General features: G+C 44.5%; 1 protein-coding gene across 2 annotated transcripts in view; it reads left to right on the top strand.

Annotated features, from left to right (window-relative positions):
- DEGS2 (delta 4-desaturase, sphingolipid 2) overlaps window positions 1-18,557 on the top strand; it is a 33,063-nt gene that overhangs the window by 10,984 nt on the left and 3,522 nt on the right. Inside the window, exons 1-2 of one of the 2 annotated variants that reach the window (XM_079308212.1) lie at window positions 4,230-4,377; window positions 13,108-13,850. In XM_079308212.1, coding sequence (XP_079164338.1) covers window positions 4,296-4,377; window positions 13,108-13,850 — 825 coding nt within the window. In that variant the 5' untranslated portion in view covers window positions 4,230-4,295. Of the gene's footprint in view, window positions 1-4,229; window positions 4,378-13,107; window positions 13,851-18,557 lie in introns of those variants that run through there. The other variant, XM_079308213.1, reaches the window with a different exon arrangement.

Genomic DNA, 18,557 nt, shown 5'->3' with positions numbered 1-18,557 from the left:
CTCTCCCCGCCCGAGCGGGCCGGCGGTGCCGCAGGACGGGGCCAGCGAGCCCGGCTGAAGTGGAGCTGTCCTCGGAGCTGCTCCGCGCCCCTGGCCGTGCCGCAGCCGGCGCAGCCCGCGCTGCCTCCCCCGGGCGCTTCCCGCCGCTCGGCGCTCGCAGCGCTGCGCCAGGCGGGAGCGATGCGGCTCCGCACAGGTCGGGGAAGGAGCGGGGAGCCTGGGCAGCAGTGAGCCCGTCTTCTGGGGAGCTGTTTGCTTCTTGGAATCAACCTCGGGTGTCATTTGGGCAGCCCTCAGGCAGGGACACCTTGAGCCAGCCAACATCCACCAGTTGCCGAGTGCTGGGCAAACGCGTCTGTTGCGCACTCTGGGCTGTGTGAAGGGTGCCTTACAGGTAATACAACGTGTATCCAACAGCTTAACACTGCCTAAAGGAACTTTCCGCTCCTTAGGCTCTCGCACCAGCTCCTCATCACCTTTGTTTGGTAAATTCAGCTCCCAGCTCAAGCATAGAGTTAACCAAATGAAAGAGAAATCCAGATGACCGCGGGAAGGGTCAGCACAGGTGAGAGGGAAAAAACCAAACAACCAAACAAAAGAGATCTTATTGGCAAATGGTTTATCCTGAGCTTACTTCGGTGTGGGTGTGTGTTGACATGGCTCATCTACAAACTATGCTGCCTATGAAAATTTGACTTTGTTCAATAAAATACATCACGTTGTAAATGTTGGCAGTAGTTGCATCAGAGAGTGATACCCAATTAAAAACAACAGCAAAATGTTCAATAAAAAAGCAAATATTATAGCTGTATTTTCTTGTGGTAATGATAGAAGGTACAATTTATACAGAGAAGAAAGTAGTTAATACAGTAACTGAAAATACAAGTCTATCATGGGACATGGAGCTCTTACTTCAGAGGAGAAAACACTTTATTTAGAGATAAAATTCCCAGACAACTTTATTTTAGCTCCAGAACAACAACTTTAACAAAGGTTAGTTGATGGCAACCATAAGGAGTTAAGACCTGCACACCAGGGTAGAGTTAATATACCTCAAACTCCCAAGGCTGGCAGTAGTCACTAGGAGATGTGTGCTGTATTTACTTTGTCACCTGTCCTTTCCATGAGCAGAAGAAGGAAGTAACTGGGTTGTGTAGCAGAAATATATTCATCTGGGAAGCCATCTGATGGATAAGCACCTCTGAGTGAGGTCTGCCTGGATGCGTGGAAATGTGGACCTGCATGTCTTGCTTCAGAGCTATATATTGTAGGCCATATTCTCAGTGGAGCAAAGAATTTTTGTCTTTTTTACCCTGGGATGCTGAAGATTATTGTGATCTGTACTTAAAACTATGTAAATGAGATATTTTGATGGTACCTTGCACAGGAGTCAGCAATTGTGCTCTTCCTCCTGAGGTTGTTAGGAATTTCCCTCAGCTATGCTTCCCAACAGTTCCCAAACAAGTATGGGACATGAAATAAGAAAGGGAAGCTGTAGTTGAGAGAACCCGACTATGTGAAGCACATTTGAACTGTGTAGAGTGTAGTGACTTTGTGAAACTGTAGAGTTCCCATTTGTTACAGTATTCATTAAAGGGCTATTACTGCTAGGTGCCATTAACACCCCTCCCTCCCTTTTCCATTGTGAATGATTTCACTAGGATGCTGTAAAACTAAGGATGCCAAATGGTCAGAACTGGGTAATACTTTTGCCAATTCTAGAAGACAATCTAAAGCTGGTGTTTCTTGTTTGTCTGGCATCCACAATTACTCCTGAATTAGTATTATTTGTTTGGCATATTATAGAAATACAAAGCATGAAATTCTGTTCTCAAAACCAGATGCCAACTCACTGGAGACAGAAGAGTTTTCTGTTCTTCTTATGTGGTCAGGGTGAGTCTATAGTAATGAGCTACATGAAGGAGGTGCTGCTTGCCTACAAAGGAGATACTTAAGTTTCCATGTGTAATTTACCATATGCAATAGCACTGTCCTATTGAATAAGCTTTGGGATGAAGTCATATTTGTTTTCTTTGTAACTGCATGGACTGCCCCACTAATTTCTTTTTTAGTCACCTTCAGCACACCTGAGCAGGAAGTGACAGAATGGTGTCATCACATTTAGTGTCTCTGCCAATACTGTCAACATACCAAAACGTTTGAGCCAATTAAAGGTTTAGGCTGAGATGCCAATGCATCTGCTCTCTGAACAACACATTTCTTCTAGAAACACGTCATAAGCTTAACTTGCATTGAATGTCCCTTATCTGGGTTGGACCTTGCAACTTCATGGGCAAGCACCAACCTTGTGCTGGAGCAATAGTGAAGAAACCATTGTACTTAGAGAGAGCTGAGCTGGAACAGCAAAGTGGTTAAACTCCTGCTCCTGCTGTGCGTAAAACTGTTTCTCTTTACACCATAGTCCTTCCACTCAACCTGCTTTGCACCTTTCATCATTCAAGGGTTGACATTTTAAGCTATAAGGGAGCATCCAAAAGAGAGCAACGAAGATGGTGAAGGGCCTTGAGGGGAAGCTGTGTGAGGAGCAGCTGAGGTCACTTGGTCTGTTCAGCCTGGAGGAGACTGAGGACAGACCTTATTGCAGTCACAACTTCCTCATGAGGGGCAGAGGAGGGGCAGGCACTGATCCCTGCTCTGTGGTGACAGTGACAGGACCTGAGGGAATGGCCTGGAGTTGTGTCAGGGGAGGTTTAGGCTGGATATTAGAAAAAGATTCTTCTCCCAGAGGGTGGTTGGGCTGGAACAGGCTCCCCAAGGGAAGTGGTCAAAGCACCAAGCTTGAGAGAGTTCAAGGAGCATCTGGACAGTGCTCTCAGTCACAACCTGTGACTCTTGTGGATGGTCCTGTGCAAGGCCAGGAGTTGGACTCAGTGGTCCTTGTGTGTCCCTTCCAACTCAGCTGATTCTGTGAGTCTTTTAGACAGAATCTGTGATTTAGACAAAAAAGCCTCCTAAAGCTTTCTAGCAGTCAAGCATCGGGGGTTTGGGTTTGTGGGTTGTTTCACTGTCGGTGTTTTTTAGCCCTTAGTGTAGCTGTTCAACTAAGACATCTTAAATAGTTCCATTAGGCTAAAATTCGAGGTGATAGTGTTGCCAGTGTTTGTAGGCAAAAATTCTTTCTGAAAAATATTTTCAAGGCTGCTTTTTTGTCCCTTTTAACTCCCATCTGCAATAGGCATTTTTAAGGGTAGGATGGAATGGAGAGTGCTAGAGACTTTTGTATTGAAACAGAATGAAGCAAAATTGGAGCTGATCCACATGTGATGTTGTTGGAAGGACTAATGATAGGCATAGGGGTAATGAGTGAAGATGGACAGGAGGTCAGGTGTGGACTTGCAAAAGAACAGCGAGAACAAGGGCAGCACTTTAATTTTGGGTTGTGTGTGTAGAAACACCACTGTGTAACGTGTAACCCTGTGAATCAGAGAGTCGAAAGAGGTACACAAGGTTACCTTAGTTTTAAGGTTAGCAAATCCTTTGCCTGGTGTTACCAAGGCAGCAGTGTGATTTCCTGCTGCTCCAGCGGGGACAGTACCTGGGAAATGGGCCGCAGACTACGAGAAGTGGAGCGTTACGCAGCCAAGGGCTGGATTTACCGGGACAGCTCACAGAGATTGTCAGAGCTCCAAGGAAATGTGTGTCAGCCGTTGGTCGCCTTTGCACTGTTCTAGGTCTGCCAGCCCAGGGAGGAGCTCACACAACTGGGTTTTGCCCTAATCCAAATACTGCTTAGGGCTCTGTCTCTATATTTATGGCGTTTGGACAACATTTGCTTTCCAAAAGCTGTGCCCACAAGTGCCTGGAGACCTGCAATGCTGGAGTTCCTGCTGGCAGCAGCACGACGGGGATCGCTGCCCTGCAAACACGCCCACCCCACACACCTCTCCTGGCTGCCTTCGAGGTCCCTGCAGCACGGAGAGCCTCGGCCGCCCGTCCCCAGAGCCGGCCCCGAGGCACCTCATCCCGGAGCGCTCCGCAGCCGTCCCGGCCGGTGCCCGCCGAGCGGAGCCGTGTCCGTGCCGGTGCCCGCCGAGCGGAGCCGTGTCCGTGCCCGCCGAGCGGAGCCGTGTCCGTGCCGGTGCCCGCCGAGCGGAGCCGTGTCCGTGTCCGTGCTCGCCGAGCGGAGACGTGTCCGTGTCCATGCTCGCCGAGCGGAGCCGTGCCGCTGCCGCTGCCGCTGCCGCCTGCGGGGCGGGGGCGGGCGGAGGAGCCGCCCCTCCGCGGGCGCGGTGCTATAAGGGCAGAGCGGCGCGGCGGGGCGCGCAGCAGCAGCCATGGGGAACCGTGTCACCCGCGATGACTTCGAGTGGGTCTACACGGAGCAACCCCACACGCAGCGCAGGAAGGAGATCCTGGGTACGACGGGGAGCCCGGGAGCGGCCGCAGCGGCTCGGGCAGACGGGCTGGGCGCGCTCCTGGACGGGAAGGGACGGGCGGGGCGGGTGGTCCGCGCCGGGACCGCCGGTGTCGGTGCGGCTCGGGCTGGTGCCCGGGCTGCGGAGGGCGAGCGGGCTGGTGGTGAGTGTGGCACTCCCAAGTCTCTGCCTTGCGGAGGCAGCGGCGGGGATGCCGCGGCCGAATCGGGCCGGGTGACCGGCGGGACACGGGCTGTGCCTGCCCGCCTGCCCGCCCCGCGCTGCCGTCGGGGGTCCAGGTGCCCTCCTGCGGGAACGCCTTCCTGGGGCTCGACAGTGCGTGGAAATACACGGGCGTGCGGGCCAGGTGTGCTGGAGAACAATAGCGAGTCCCCGCTGCTGTCGGGGACAAGGTACACTCCTGTATTTACGTGCTGTACACGCAGCGCTTAACTGCGCACAGGAGCGGAGTGGGTTTATGTTTGTGAGTTGATTTTTGTGCGCGGGTTTGGGCTATTCTGAAGATCGGTTTTGAGAATAACTGATAATTCAGAATTGTCACAGAGTATTGTTGCGTATCTCCTGAAAATACATTTTCAACTTTTTATTAATAAAGAAGATTTTGATTTTCCCCCTCTTTTCATTTGGCTGGGTTGGTCGTTTTGTTTTCTTCCCTCTAATGAGTAGGATAAAGTTTTTAAAGAATATTTATAAAAGGGCAGTGGAGCTTCTGTCTGAGTTGCTGCACAAGGTACATGCTAATTAGGTGCAGTTTTTTAACTCCCCCACAATCTTGCAGATTAATCCAGGATTAATCTAAATTACAAAAACATTTCCGGTATAGTTACTGTGGTGGAATATCCACGTCCAGGTTTGAATTGCATCCAGGAAAATAATAATGATTTTACTATGTTATCATGATAGTCAAATTATGTCAGTATAGCAAATGATGCTTCTTGGTGTTGTGCTCCTCATTCCTTCAGTCCAGGGGACTATATTTTGGTGATCTGAGGATAGGAGAGTGTTTGGTGGGCTCTGCCCTTGCTGCTCTCTTGCCTTTTTGGCTGTGCTGTAGAATGGGGAGAGCAAACCATGATGAAGCTGTAACGGGGTACTTGGACTCCCTTGTTGCAGCAAACCACTTGCAGAGGCTTTGCCCACCCTCTCGTTAAGAGCAAGCAATTGGAATCAAGATCCATCTCCTCCTTTTCAGCTTCCCCTGCCCCAGCCGTGGGAGTAGAAGGAAGGGCAGAGAGAAATACAACATGGGAAGAGAAACATGAAAGATCTGTGTCTAATGAGGCAGAATGGATTACAAAATTAGTGTCACAAATACTAAAATGTTACCAAAAGTTACTGAAACTATCATAATATCCCAGATAATATTTGTGTAATGATCCTCACTCTATTATTCAAAGCCTAAGGTCACCTAGTATTCAGAGTATATAGTTATCAAAGTGTTTAGTGTCTCCTATGCTGGAGTACACAGTAAGAACGTTAAATACATAGGAACAAATATCTATAAAAATCCATGTATTTTACATTTTTGTGTACAGCAATGCCTTGGGGACAGCATTCCATGCTGGTAAAGGAAGTATTTCCTTCCCAATAGGTTAATGATTTAGTTGCTAAGCACTGAAACCTGATTGTTCTCTGAGCTGCTGCTTTTTATAATGCTGGTCTCTCTCAGGCGTGGCTACTTGGATTTAAATAAAAATGGAAATTATCCGTTAGGGAAAAAAAAAAGGGCAAACTGACAAACACATAAGGCAGTTTCTTTCCACATAAGTGGTGTTTCTTAGGCTGTTGCCCCAATATGTTCCTGTAGAGCATCTGACAGGTAAAAATGTTCATCACAAAGTTGTTTGTCCTGGCTTACAAGTTAGTAGCCCAGGTGTCTGTAAGAATTTTGTAGTCTGTGTCTGAATGAGAACTCCCTGAGTCCAGTCTCCCTACCATGGGCAGGGACATCCTTTTGCTATCTCAGGTTGCTCAGAGCCCCATCCCAACCTGTCCTTGAACACTTCCAGGTTGGGCCATCCACAGCTTCTCTGGGTTCCAGTTGAGCTGCAGAGCTGTGAGCAGTGTTTATCAACTGGGCTGGCTGGAAACTGGCTTTGTGGCAGGACACTGCTGCACTGGATGAGGGCTGTGATTCCTAAAGGCTGTAATCATACCAGCAAATAGATCAACATTTTGTACAAGGGAGAGGAGATACTTTCTCTCTTATCTCTTTGTAGTATCTGATTAACATGTAGCTTGTGCTGATTACTGTCTGGGTGCAACTGCTTCTGATTTGGAGTGGAGATCTCTTGCCAAGCTGGCACCTCGACCCTGATCACGTTATACGTGTTCCTGAACACGTTATTCACGCTTCTCGGTTTATGAAATGGAATTGGTTCATTGCTATTCTCTCACTGTCTTGTTTATGAAAAGCCTGTTACTGCCTTGTGTCAGGACTGGGATTTGTGTAATGCTGCAGTAAGCTCTGTTAGGGAAAGATCTGGTTAAACCTTCCTGATGGAAAAGTTGTTTCATCTAGATCTGCTCATCCTCTCTGTATGGTTACAAAAACGCTGTTGGGGGACATATAACATAGAGAGGACATCTAGTAGAAATAGGATTTCTACTGTTTGTCAGTAAGGACTTCTTGGATTGAACAACTTGGAAAAACTATGCTCTTGCTCAATGGGAAGTGCTTTTCACTCTTGAAAGATGAAAAAACTCATTGCTTAAACACAGGTAACACCATAATCATACAATGTATGGTCATTTCACCTGCAAACAATTTCCCAAATGCAAGCAATGAGCAATATGTTATGACATGGGAAAAGTGAGAGCATATTTGTACCACAGATCTAAATTTATAAAATTACTGTAAGTTGGTCAGAAACTGTCTTGCCTCACAGGATCCTTAGGGAAGCACTTGTTTGCTGCTGAGGATGAGAGCTGAATAGACCTGCTCAGGATAGACCACAAGCATCTGAATATGATCTAACATCCAAGAATGCTTAATAGTTATGTAATTAGTCCTTTGGCAAGTTGTTTTGGAGTGGAGATGGTGCAAGTGTTTGATATGTACTTTATCCTGTAGGAAGACTGAGACATTAGCCCATGGGGAGGGATAGAACAAAATTAAAACGCCAAAATCAGTTTGATTTTAACATTTAGATGATCTGGGTATAGCTTCCAGCTCTGCTGTCATACTTAGAGATGAAACTGCTATTTCTTCTGGCTGTCTCTCCTCTTGCTTTTTTAAACCTTACATTTATGAAAATTCTGATAAGCTGTACCTACTGAAATATGCAATATATTATGTCATTGGCTTAAATCAAAGCTCTGAATTACAAGTGCCTCTGGCAAAGGAACTGTTTGCCCTTTATGCTGCAGTGTGTGGGCACAATGCTGCCCTGGTTGTGCACATCCTCTGATGAGAGCACCCAGAAGAGCTCCTGTCCCAATGCTCATGACAATTCCCTGTGGACATCAACTTTGATGGTGAAAAATGGTGGATAGGAAGTGGTCTTCTGTAGGAAATGTATCAGGTGCAACTGAAGGGTTCAGCTTAGTCCATATTTTTGTTTCAGAAGGAACTGGAAGCCTTCTTTGTAGCCTTCCTACATCTCTGTACTCTGAATAGCTAATACACAAACGTAAGCTGACATAGTGATGTGCTGCTGACACAGTGATGTGCTGATATCACCCACCTCTGTTGACACTGGCAGAGTGGCACCACTGTGGTACTTTCCCTCTGGTGGCCACTTCTGGGTGACCCACTGCCCTTGGACCAGCTAGCACTAAGCTATTTAGAAGCTTGTGGGTGACAAATACAAGATTAAGACACTTGTCCTTACACAGTGGACATATAAAACTTCAGTGTAATTAGCTGGGCCAGAAATGTTTCTTATTAATTTGTGTACTGGAGGGATTTTTTTCACAGGAGACTGAAAAACCAGAAGGTGTTTTCATGCATATTGTCCTCCACGGGTATCCTATCTGTGTTTTGTCTCATGCATTGCTTGAATTAATCATAGAATAGTTTGAGTACCAGGTTCATCAACTAGATCAGGTTGTTCAGAGCCCCAACCAACCTGTCCTTGAACATTTCCAGTGACGGGGCATTTACAAGCTCTCTGAGCAACCTGTGATAGTATTTTACCGCCCTCATTGTAAAAAACTTCTTCCTTATTTCCTAGATTAAATGTCTCCTCTTTTAGCTTGGAACCATTACCCCTTGACCTATCACAACAAGCCCTGCTAAACAGTGAGTGCTCATCATTCCTATAAACCCCCATTAGGTGTTGAAAGGCAATAAGGTCTTCTTAAAGCATTTTCCTCTCCAGACTGAACAGCCTCCATTCTTAATTCTCAGCCTTTCCTTATTGGAGTGGTGCTCCAGCCCTATGACAATTTTTATGGCCCTCCTCTGGCCTTGGTCCAACTTGCTCCAATGTTGTTCACTGAGGACTTGGGTGTGCTGTGCTTTTATAAGCATGTTTTTGAGCTGAGCTGCTACAAGGCAAAACTATAATGTTAGTAAACTGTCTTCTTTTTCTTGTTTATTTATTTGGTACAAATACCAGCTCCCACATAGGACATGAAGTAGTAAAGCTTACATCCTGTGCTTGGTGTCTATTTTATCTGTTTTGTCAGGGACTCATAGTCAATAGAATTATTAGTCCAGGACAGCAGCATCACAGATTTTTTTCCCTCCTTCCCTTTAACAATCACTCTAAATGACTTATGCTGAGGAGTATGTCCGCTTTGACTATATCAGCATGTTGCACTTGGAGTGAAAAGAAAGGAAAATTAAGAAATTAACTCTCTTTTTACTACTAGTTTCTCATGGATGTGGGCAAGGCTGCTTCTCCTTTAAATCTCCATCACCACTGTCTCTATGGACAGTTCCTGCTCTTGTTCACTTTCAAATCCATGTGTACCAAAATGTTAAAATGTGAAGTATGTGGTGTCACATCAATGAGAAATTGTGTCTGGTGCCATCATTGGGACTCACCTGAGTTGTCTCAGAGACAGGGTCAGTAGGACAGATGATTGAGTTCAGAGCAAAGTATTTGCTGTCTCCTGAGGAGGAGAAACAGCAGGACCTGGCAACCAATGGCCTGTCCAGAAACAATTGCTCCAGCTCTAATTGAGGATCACTGTAGAGCTATGGGGAGTGCTCTTGGATCTCCAGAGAGAAGCATCAATGGAACAAAATACATAGTCAGACTAATTTGTCAGTTTAGGCACTTGGTGAATGAGACCTGCCTCTCTAGGGATGTGTAGAAGAGTGGAGGGATCTCTGTGAAAAGTGAATTCAATAAATAGGTTGTTTCAGAATTGAATCCTTCTGAAAATATACTTGCAGCATTTGTTCTCTCTTGGCTTGTAAGAGTGGGAAATGCTGTCTTTGATCATTGTGGAGCAGAGGCTGTGGAGTTGTCTGGGCAGAGTTAGTAGCTGCACTGTACTAAAGTGCCCATGCTGCTTTGGCAGTGTGCTGACCTTGGAGACAGAAAAATCATCCTTGTGCACTGCTGTACATCTAGAGCAGTGTCCCCACCTCTCACAGCTGTACAGTGGCTCGGTCTGGGCAGCTAGAGCAGCACAGGTGGATAACCTGTGTGCTGGCCTGAGCTAGCAGACTTCCTCAGGGAGCTGGAGGCTGGCAGATGTGCTGGGCAGTACCAGAGTAGCTGGCTCTGTCCTGTGTTCATTGGGCTATAAAGGGCAGAACTTGGTCCCACTGTAGGTGTTGTGTCCTGTCCTGTGTGTCCAGGCCTTCATCCACACACCCTCTCCCTGCCCCAGGTTAGAAGGGGTGAATGATGTTTTGTTTTCTCCTCTTTGTGCCTGTGATTATCTGTTGCCTTTTTTCATGCACGTGGGTGATGCCTACAGACACTTGTCACAACAACCTTACAGAGATGTCCAGGCTTTTCAGCAGCAAATGAGGCTCTTGCCTTACTAGCATTCTTTTAGCTAACCACAAGGCATGAACATGGGAAAAATGAGATAAAAATTTGTGTTATCATAACTTTTGGTCAGCACATTTTACATAAATTGCAGTCATCAGAATCACTTACTCTGGTATTAAATATGTCTCCCTGAAGAGTGCTTGGCCTCAAGTTTGAAAAGGGTCAGCATTCAACATTTTGCCTTTGAAGTGCTCCTGAACCAACAGGTCTCTGGCAGGCTACTCCACCAGTAACTTTTAGCCAGGAGGTTTTAGCCTCTAGTGAGCTTACCAGTACCAACCCCTGCCCAAGCCATGGCTTCTCCATGAGGAGAAACCTGAAATTTTTCCATGCTATGGAAACAGGATGGCTTTATCAGTATTAATGATAAACAGACACAGTATTGTGGTTTGACTAGTATGCAAAAATTTACTGTTGGAGTAAATCATGTGTTGAATTTAATATTAAACCCTGGCAAGTTACTTAATAGCTGTCACCTGTGATAAGTGCTACCTGCCTGCATTGCTGCTTGCACACACTGTTGCTGCCATTTGGCAGTGAATGCTCTGGATCCTTTTAAATGGAATCCAGTCCTTGTTGGCTGCCACAGAAAAAAATAGGTCAAAAATTTCCATTATTTTCAAATGACGGTATGAAGCATCTCTAAGCAATTTTTCCCATCTCATTAAAATTTCCTTTTTTTTTTTTTTTTTTTTTTTTTTTTTTTTTTTTTTTTTCTGTGTCAGGAATGGGAGGGTCAATGTGGCCTCAATTTGACCAGGCTGAGGAACACATTTAGTTGTTTTACATTTCATCTCTTCTGGTGACTGGAATAACTTTTCTCTACCAGCCACATGATGTGACAACATTTTAGGTGCCTTGACTTATGAAAGTGTTTTCTGGCTTTTGGACAGATGCCCGTAAGAAAGAGATTAAGCTACATAAAACTGCATGTCTGTAAGAGCCTTTCTGATCAGGTCATTATATTATTATGCTTTAAAGTGAACTTTGCATAAGCAGCACTAGGTGTAAAACTTTAGTACCTATTCAGGAACTAGAGAACAACTTTTACATGTCAACTTTATTGAGGTGAAAAATGTAATTTCAAGAATGGTGATAACAGCAACAAAAACAAAACAGCAAAGCAAAAACACTCCTGGACTTTCTGGAGATTTTTTGTCAAATAATTTTGTCTGACTTTAGAAAGATATGAACTTTCACTGCAGCTTTCACATCACTTACAAAATCTCTCTCTTGCCCGAATATTCCTCATGGTGACCTTGACCTCCTTGCCTCACAAGTTTTGAGAACATCTTTGTCCTCATCTTCCACAGCACTTTCCTAATAATCTTTGTAATCTCTAATTTCTTTCAGGATGGGCTGAAGTTGGCCAAGAGGCTGGAATGGTTGCAGAGCATGACCACATTAGCCTGCTTCTTTAAGTAGCACTTCAACTCTTTGAATTTCTGTAAACTTCTCAGGGTTCACTTCTACAAAAACCTTTTCTGCATCCAGCACTCAGTGTCAGCCACTGCTTTCAAGGTCACATAAATTACATGTATTGTCTCCAGCTTTTGCTTATAGTAGACACAGCTGCATAGATGCAGATCATTGTAATCAGATTTTATTGTATTGGTATTATACTGTGACAGACAGATGATGTTTACTTTTCTATTCATTAAATGGGCCCATGAAACTCACAGGGGTGCTGTGTAACCTCAGGGTTCAGAATGAGTGACTTCTCTATGCACTTATCTGCATAAGCTGCAATTAGTGAGAAATGCAAAGTATGAGTTAAAGGAGGGAGGTCAGTGTGTGAGTAAAAGCCATAAGGCAGCAGAAGGAATCATGTGCAAGTTAATACTGGAAGTGAGAAGTGTGTATTTGCACAAAAGATATGAGAATGAGTGAACAGCACCTAGAGGATCAGCTGTGCTCTGTATTTTATTTTCTCTTTGAAGAACAGATGAATGGCTGGTGATCAGTAAACTGGCCCTGGTCTGACATGAGTCAGACTTGCAAGCTTAGCCCACCCCTCTCTGACACTGCACTGCAGTATTTGTGAGGCCTCATGAAGCTGTTGTGTGATAATCTATGTGGCTTTTATTCCTGCTTTTGGTATGGGAACAGAGAAAAATTTCCCATGCCTTACAAAATCCTGATAATATTACTGACTTTACTGTGATGTTACCATGTGTGAAGAGCTGTACCTGTTGTGAGCACTGGTAAACACTCAGGATAATTAGGACTTTTTTTTTAACTGCTGTGTTTGTCATCTAACCACAGAGCAAAACCTGGTGAGCCTGTTGCTCAGCTCTCTCCTCTGCTTGTGTGTTTCAAACAACAGTGTGAAAAGGGCTACAAAGAAGGCAGTTGTATCCCTTTAGTGGAAAATAACATCTGAGCAAAATACAAAAGGACATAAAAAACTTACAAACATGACAGAGGCTCTTTCTAAGACCTTAAGTCCTGTGGGATTTGGCATATTACTACTCATCACTATGAAGCAATGCTCATTGTGGGGAAGGCACGTGATGCCACAGAGAGACTATCAGGGTATTTTTTTAATAAGTCTGTGTATATCATATCAATCTCAGTTGGACATGATGTTTGGACTAGTAAAACTTTCACCATAGTGGCAACACAATTTTGAAATCAGCATTTTGTAAAACCAGGGGCTCAAACATAGTGCAATAAAAAACAGAGTCTCAGTGGTGATTGTTTTTACCTAATGATGACCTAACCAAGTTTTTGTTCTGCATTTTTCCCTTTAGCAAAGTATCCAGAGATCAAGACTCTGATGGGACCAGATCCACATTTGAAGTGGATTGTATCTGGAATGGTTTGCATGCAGCTGCTGGCATGCTACCTGGTGAAAGACTTATCTTGGAAATGGATTTTCTTCTGGGCTTATGCTTTTGGGGGTTGCATCAACCACTCCCTGACCCTGGCCATCCATGATATTTCACACAACGTGGCCTTTGGGAACAAGCAGGCCAAGTGGAACCGATGGTTTGCAGTCTTTGCCAACCTGCCCATTGGCATCCCCTACTCTGCCTCCTTCAAGAAGTACCACATTGACCACCACCGCTACCTGGGGGGGGACAGCTTGGACGTGGACATTCCCACTGACTTTGAGGGCTGGTTCTTCTGCACCCCGCTCCGCAAGCTGCTCTGGCTGTTCCTGCAGCCCCTGTTCTACAGTCTGAGGCCGCTCTACGTGAACCCCAAAGCAATCACACGCATGGAGATTCTGAATGCTCTCGTCCAGTTTTCTATAGACCTCATCATTTACTACCTGTGGGGGCTCAAACCTGTTATTTACTTAATAGCAGGTACAATTCTTTGCTTGGGTTTTCATCCCATTTCTGGGCACTTCATAGCAGAACACTACATGTTCCTAAAAGGGTATGAGACATACTCTTATTATGGACCTCTGAACTGGCTCACCTTCAATGTAGGCTACCACATGGAGCACCATGACTTCCCCAGCATTCCTGGATGCAGATTGCCCATGGTAAGTAGAGCATGAGCATGAATGAGTTGGATTTTTGTGAAAGCTGCTGAACTGTCTCAAAGAAAATGCTCCAAATCATAGCAATTGGTGAATTAAAGGAAAAAAGATGGAAAAAAGAGAACAGCTTTTTTTATTTGTTTCTAATTAATTCTAAGCCAGAGACTGAGAGAAAAGGCTGTCAAACTGTATTTAATAGTTTATTTGATGCATGCTAGAACATCTGATCATCAGAGGGCTTGAGGAATACCTTTTGCATGATAAAATCCTCCAACATGGCTTTAAATGTCTCGATTTACATCCCTCAGCCACTATGTTTCAACCTTTGGAAGTTTAAAGACCCATCTAAAGGGAGGCAGGTGGCAATTGCTACTTGGAATTTGTCTAATGATCAATCTGCTAACTATATTGCTTGATTAACATTAAAGAAAAGTTTTCCTGGTTTTGAGATGACATAATTTTTGGGGCATGTTCCAGCCTGACACAGATAGCAGTGGAAAATAAAGCCGCACTCTCTGTGACTCCTTTTAGCTCTCCTGCCCCACCCACAGAAACTGAGGAGGCCTGGTTGTCCTTGGGAAAGTGCTGTGGCTTTCCTCCTTTGAAAGGCAAACCCCTTTTTGTTTATGTTTTATCAGTTGTGGGAATCAAATTTGCAAAGCCCAGGTGTCTAGGAATGGTTTGCAGGCTCCCTGCAGGTGTGTGGCTGCTCTGGTGTTTCAGTGCAGGGGTTCCCCAGCAGGTGCTCGCAGTGCTCGAGGTACGTGACTTCCAAGGATTGCTCCTACATGTCAGTTCTCTGATGTAAGAGAAGGAAACGTGTCTGTGGGCTGATGCCAAGCTGGGAACTGCTACTGCAACATCCATATGAGGGAAGGTAGACCTGAGGAGCCTGAGGGTCAGGAGCTGTGACCTCCCCACTGCTGATCCCATGTGATGGCATACCTGGGCAAACCCTGCTGAATGGGTTCATGTTCCCATCACAGAAACACTCCTTGAGAGGAGATTCAGATCAAGGGGAGATTTTCTTGTGTGGGAAGCCTCTACACAGCCTGCAAAGGGGTTTCATTCACTCCTTTGCTGCTGGAGGTCTGTCCTAGAGTCACTGCCTGCTCCTGGTGAGGTTTAGAGGAGCTGCTGCAGCAGCCCACACTCAGATGTGCAGTTCTCCCGAGGCACTCCCATCACTGATACACCTGATAGCTCAGTGGGGAAGTGCTTGTGCTCAGCTTTAGTTTCAGATGTTCGAACTTGTTAGATGGGCTTAGATACTTAGATTACCAAAATGAAAATAGAAGAGAAGGAGGTTAGCTCAGTATCCTGCACTAGGGAGGTGAGTGACTAATTTAACCTGCTGGGACTGTTGCTCCAGCCCTGATTGAGACCTGAAAAGCTCTTCTCCACCCACACCACAAATAGTTCAGCCTAATTCCTTGAGGCAGTGCAGCAGCTGCAAGTGTCTGCTCTCCTGTGTAAAGAGGATAGAGTAATGAACTTCATGGGCTTGTTTCATGTGTGTTTTGCTCTTTGGTGACTGAGACTTGCACTGCTGGTGGAGGAGAGAGCTGGCTTGTCAATCATTGTTGCCTGACAGAACTACATGGAACACTTGGAGTCTGATGAATGATCAATTACAAATAAAAATTCTATCAAAAATAATTCTACTTAAAAAATTTCTAATTTCTCTGGCAACACAGTTCCTGAAGAAAATCCTTTGACCATTAAAACAAATTGGTTACTCTTTTCTGCAAAATGAAAAAAAAAAATTTCTCTGCCCCTCTGATGGAAAGAGATAAGGATACAGATCCTCTCTGAGTAACTTTAAATCTTGAACTTCATAGCAAGTAAGAAATCTCACCTTGCTCTACTTTGCTTAACCTCCTGGCAAATTCTTCACTGAGCAAAGATCTGTATTTTCAAATTTAGTCTCTTAGACACTTGAACTTCTAATAGTTGCATTGTGTAACATGGATGACCTCTCAGCAAGACTATTTTTACTTTTAATTATTGGCAAGTAGAAAGTGCAGTAAAGGTCTTTATTTTTAAAGATCTATCCTCCATGATTGAAATCAGGAGAGAAATAAGATTTGAGAATAACTGGATCTTAATCTTGGACAGTAACTGGCTTTTCAGCTTGCTTATCAGGAAAGTAAATTCAGCTTTTTCCTTTGTTATAGGTGTGTCATTCAGAATGTTCTGAGTAATGTATTTGCCACAAAGGAAAGACCTTTACCCTAGGACTGTGACAGATTTGAAGAAGAAAGAATTAGGCTGTGCTCATAAGCTTATATGTATTAAAAATGAGTGACATGGGTGCACAGTAAGAACTTGTCCCACTAGTACAATGAGAGATTACACAAGAGACCATGGAATTTAACATTGCAATGAAGGACCTGCTCTAAGAAAAAACCCTGTAGACTTGACTAGATTAGTCTTTGAATAAAGTCTTATAACTACAAAATATTGCACTGTTTACCAAATAAGCAAAGAGATCCATTCTTCATTGTCTGAAGGATTGAGTTTATTTTTGAGAGAGGAGATTGGAGAAGAAGGAGGAACTCTACTCCTGGAAGCTGCAATAAAAGCAGCAGTGTTACCAGAGGCAAACTAGTTACTCATTAAACTTGTGTGAAAAGGAAAAGACATGGTATGAAACCAGATTTATTAGACAGACAAGACTGGAAAACATGGTAGATGTGCTGGTTTTGAATTGCAGATTTCATTAACCCTATGATGGCCAAGAGGGCTGGCTTGAGTGCTCACCATCCTGTGATGGAGATGCAGGACTATAGAGGGAACTTTTTGTAATAAGCCTTTGAGCATTCTAAATGTAATTTTGCAGCTTTGTGTCATAAGGATCTCTAATTTCTGTATAGCCCCAGGACAAAGAGTGTGTAACAGCCATGTTGAAATACTGGGCTGCATTTAACTTTTGTGCCTACCAGATGTGAAGAGTAGGAGTAGGGTCCTGTCACTGTGCTCTACAAGCACAGAACCACAATAAAGTTTCAGTCCAAAAGATGTGATTTCTTGCCACCCTGACCTACTTGAAGAAAACCTCAATACACCAGGTGCCAAGTTCCTAGTAATTATCCTGCAGACTTTGCAATCTCTGGTTATCCTTCCACGATAACAGAATCAGAGAATGGTGAGGTTCAGCCTCTCTGCTCAAACAAGGTCATCCTAGAGCACATGGCACAGAACTGTGTCCTGATGTTTCTTGAATATCCCCACTGAGGGAGACTCTGCACCCTCTCTGGGCAACCTGCTCCTGTGCTGGGTGACTGTACAGTAAAGGAGTTCTTCCTCCTGTTCAGGTGGAATTTTTTGTGCATCAGTTTCTGCCTGATGTCCTATTGCTTGGCAGCACTGAGCATCCATTCTCTTGACACCCACCCTCCAGATACTTACAGATATTGATGAGGTTCCCTCTCAGTTGTCTTTTCTTGAGGCTGAACAGGCCCAGCTCCATCAGCCTTTCCTCACAAGAGAGGTGCTCCAGTCCCTTGATCAACTTTGTCACCATTCACTGGACTCTCTCCTTTTCTGCAGGCCAAACAACCCCAGCTCCCTCAGCCACTCCTCATATGATGTTGCATTTAAAAAGGAGCCTGCATTAGACCCCAGTTACTTTCTGCCCTTCCACTATCCAGTTTTTCTAGTAGATAAGGTGATAATTCTGTCTTATGTATGGAGATGCTGAAAGAAATAATGAAAAATGAGATGTTTTTGCTGGAAAACTTCTGCAAAGCTCTATTATAAAAGAGAAACATATTTTAAAATTCTTTCCTGCCATGTGACAGCAATATTGGAACGTGTACCTAACAAGTTTCCTTCTTTTCCATAAGAAAATCCTTCAGGAGCCTCCCACTCTGACTGCATTTATTAAACTTTCTCTTTCCTTGTTCCTTATTGCAGCTTCACCTTCCCCTTTCCATGTTTTCTGTACATCCCATAGAGCTGACCTGCCCAGAGGCCTTGCAGTGGTGCAAGTGGTGCCTGCCTTCCTGCACAAGCTGCTGCTGATGTTTGCAGAAGCTATTGGGCTGAACATAGGCAGGCTGTTTATTGGCCTCTTCTCTGGGCCATTTTTAACTACTTTGTCACTACTACTTTGCCTTTGGACCCTTTGGAGCCAGAGGACACAGCCTGAGACATTGTTCCAAGGAGCTGAATTGGTTTCTGTGAGTCTCCAGTTTTCTACTTCCATGTGCAAGGGGCATTATAGGAAAACTTCCTGAAGCTTGTATTGGTCAGAATATAACATGATTAAGAGCTCTGCAGAATAATGTAACTATTTAAGAAAACATGGTCTGGTTCAGAGGGCAAGAAATACATGAGCTCTGGAGAAGAGGGGAATTGTAGACTTGCCATGTGAACTTGAACAGTGTAGGTGAGGGCTGAACTACAGTTGAAAGGCAGAATTCAGGCTGGAAAAAGGGAGGATACAATACCCAGATTAAATTATTTCTGACTGGGATTACAGAAGGAGCATGGGGAGTTAAATCTGCATCTCCAGAGATCTTGGAAACCTGGAAATCACCTCTCTTCCAGTTATTGACTAATATCTCTAAGGAGAGATCCTGATATTGTCTAAACCCCATTGAAAATTAACTACTTTGAAGTACAAACCAATGCTTTAAAGCAGGATAGAGAAAATTATTATGAAATTGGTGACTTTCAGTGAAAGACAGAATACTGTCAGACCTG

This window comes from Erithacus rubecula (assembly GCF_903797595.1).
Source record: "Erithacus rubecula genome assembly, chromosome: 6".
NCBI lineage: Eukaryota > Metazoa > Chordata > Aves > Passeriformes > Muscicapidae > Erithacus > Erithacus rubecula.
This window is presented reverse-complemented; position numbering and strand designations above follow the sequence as displayed.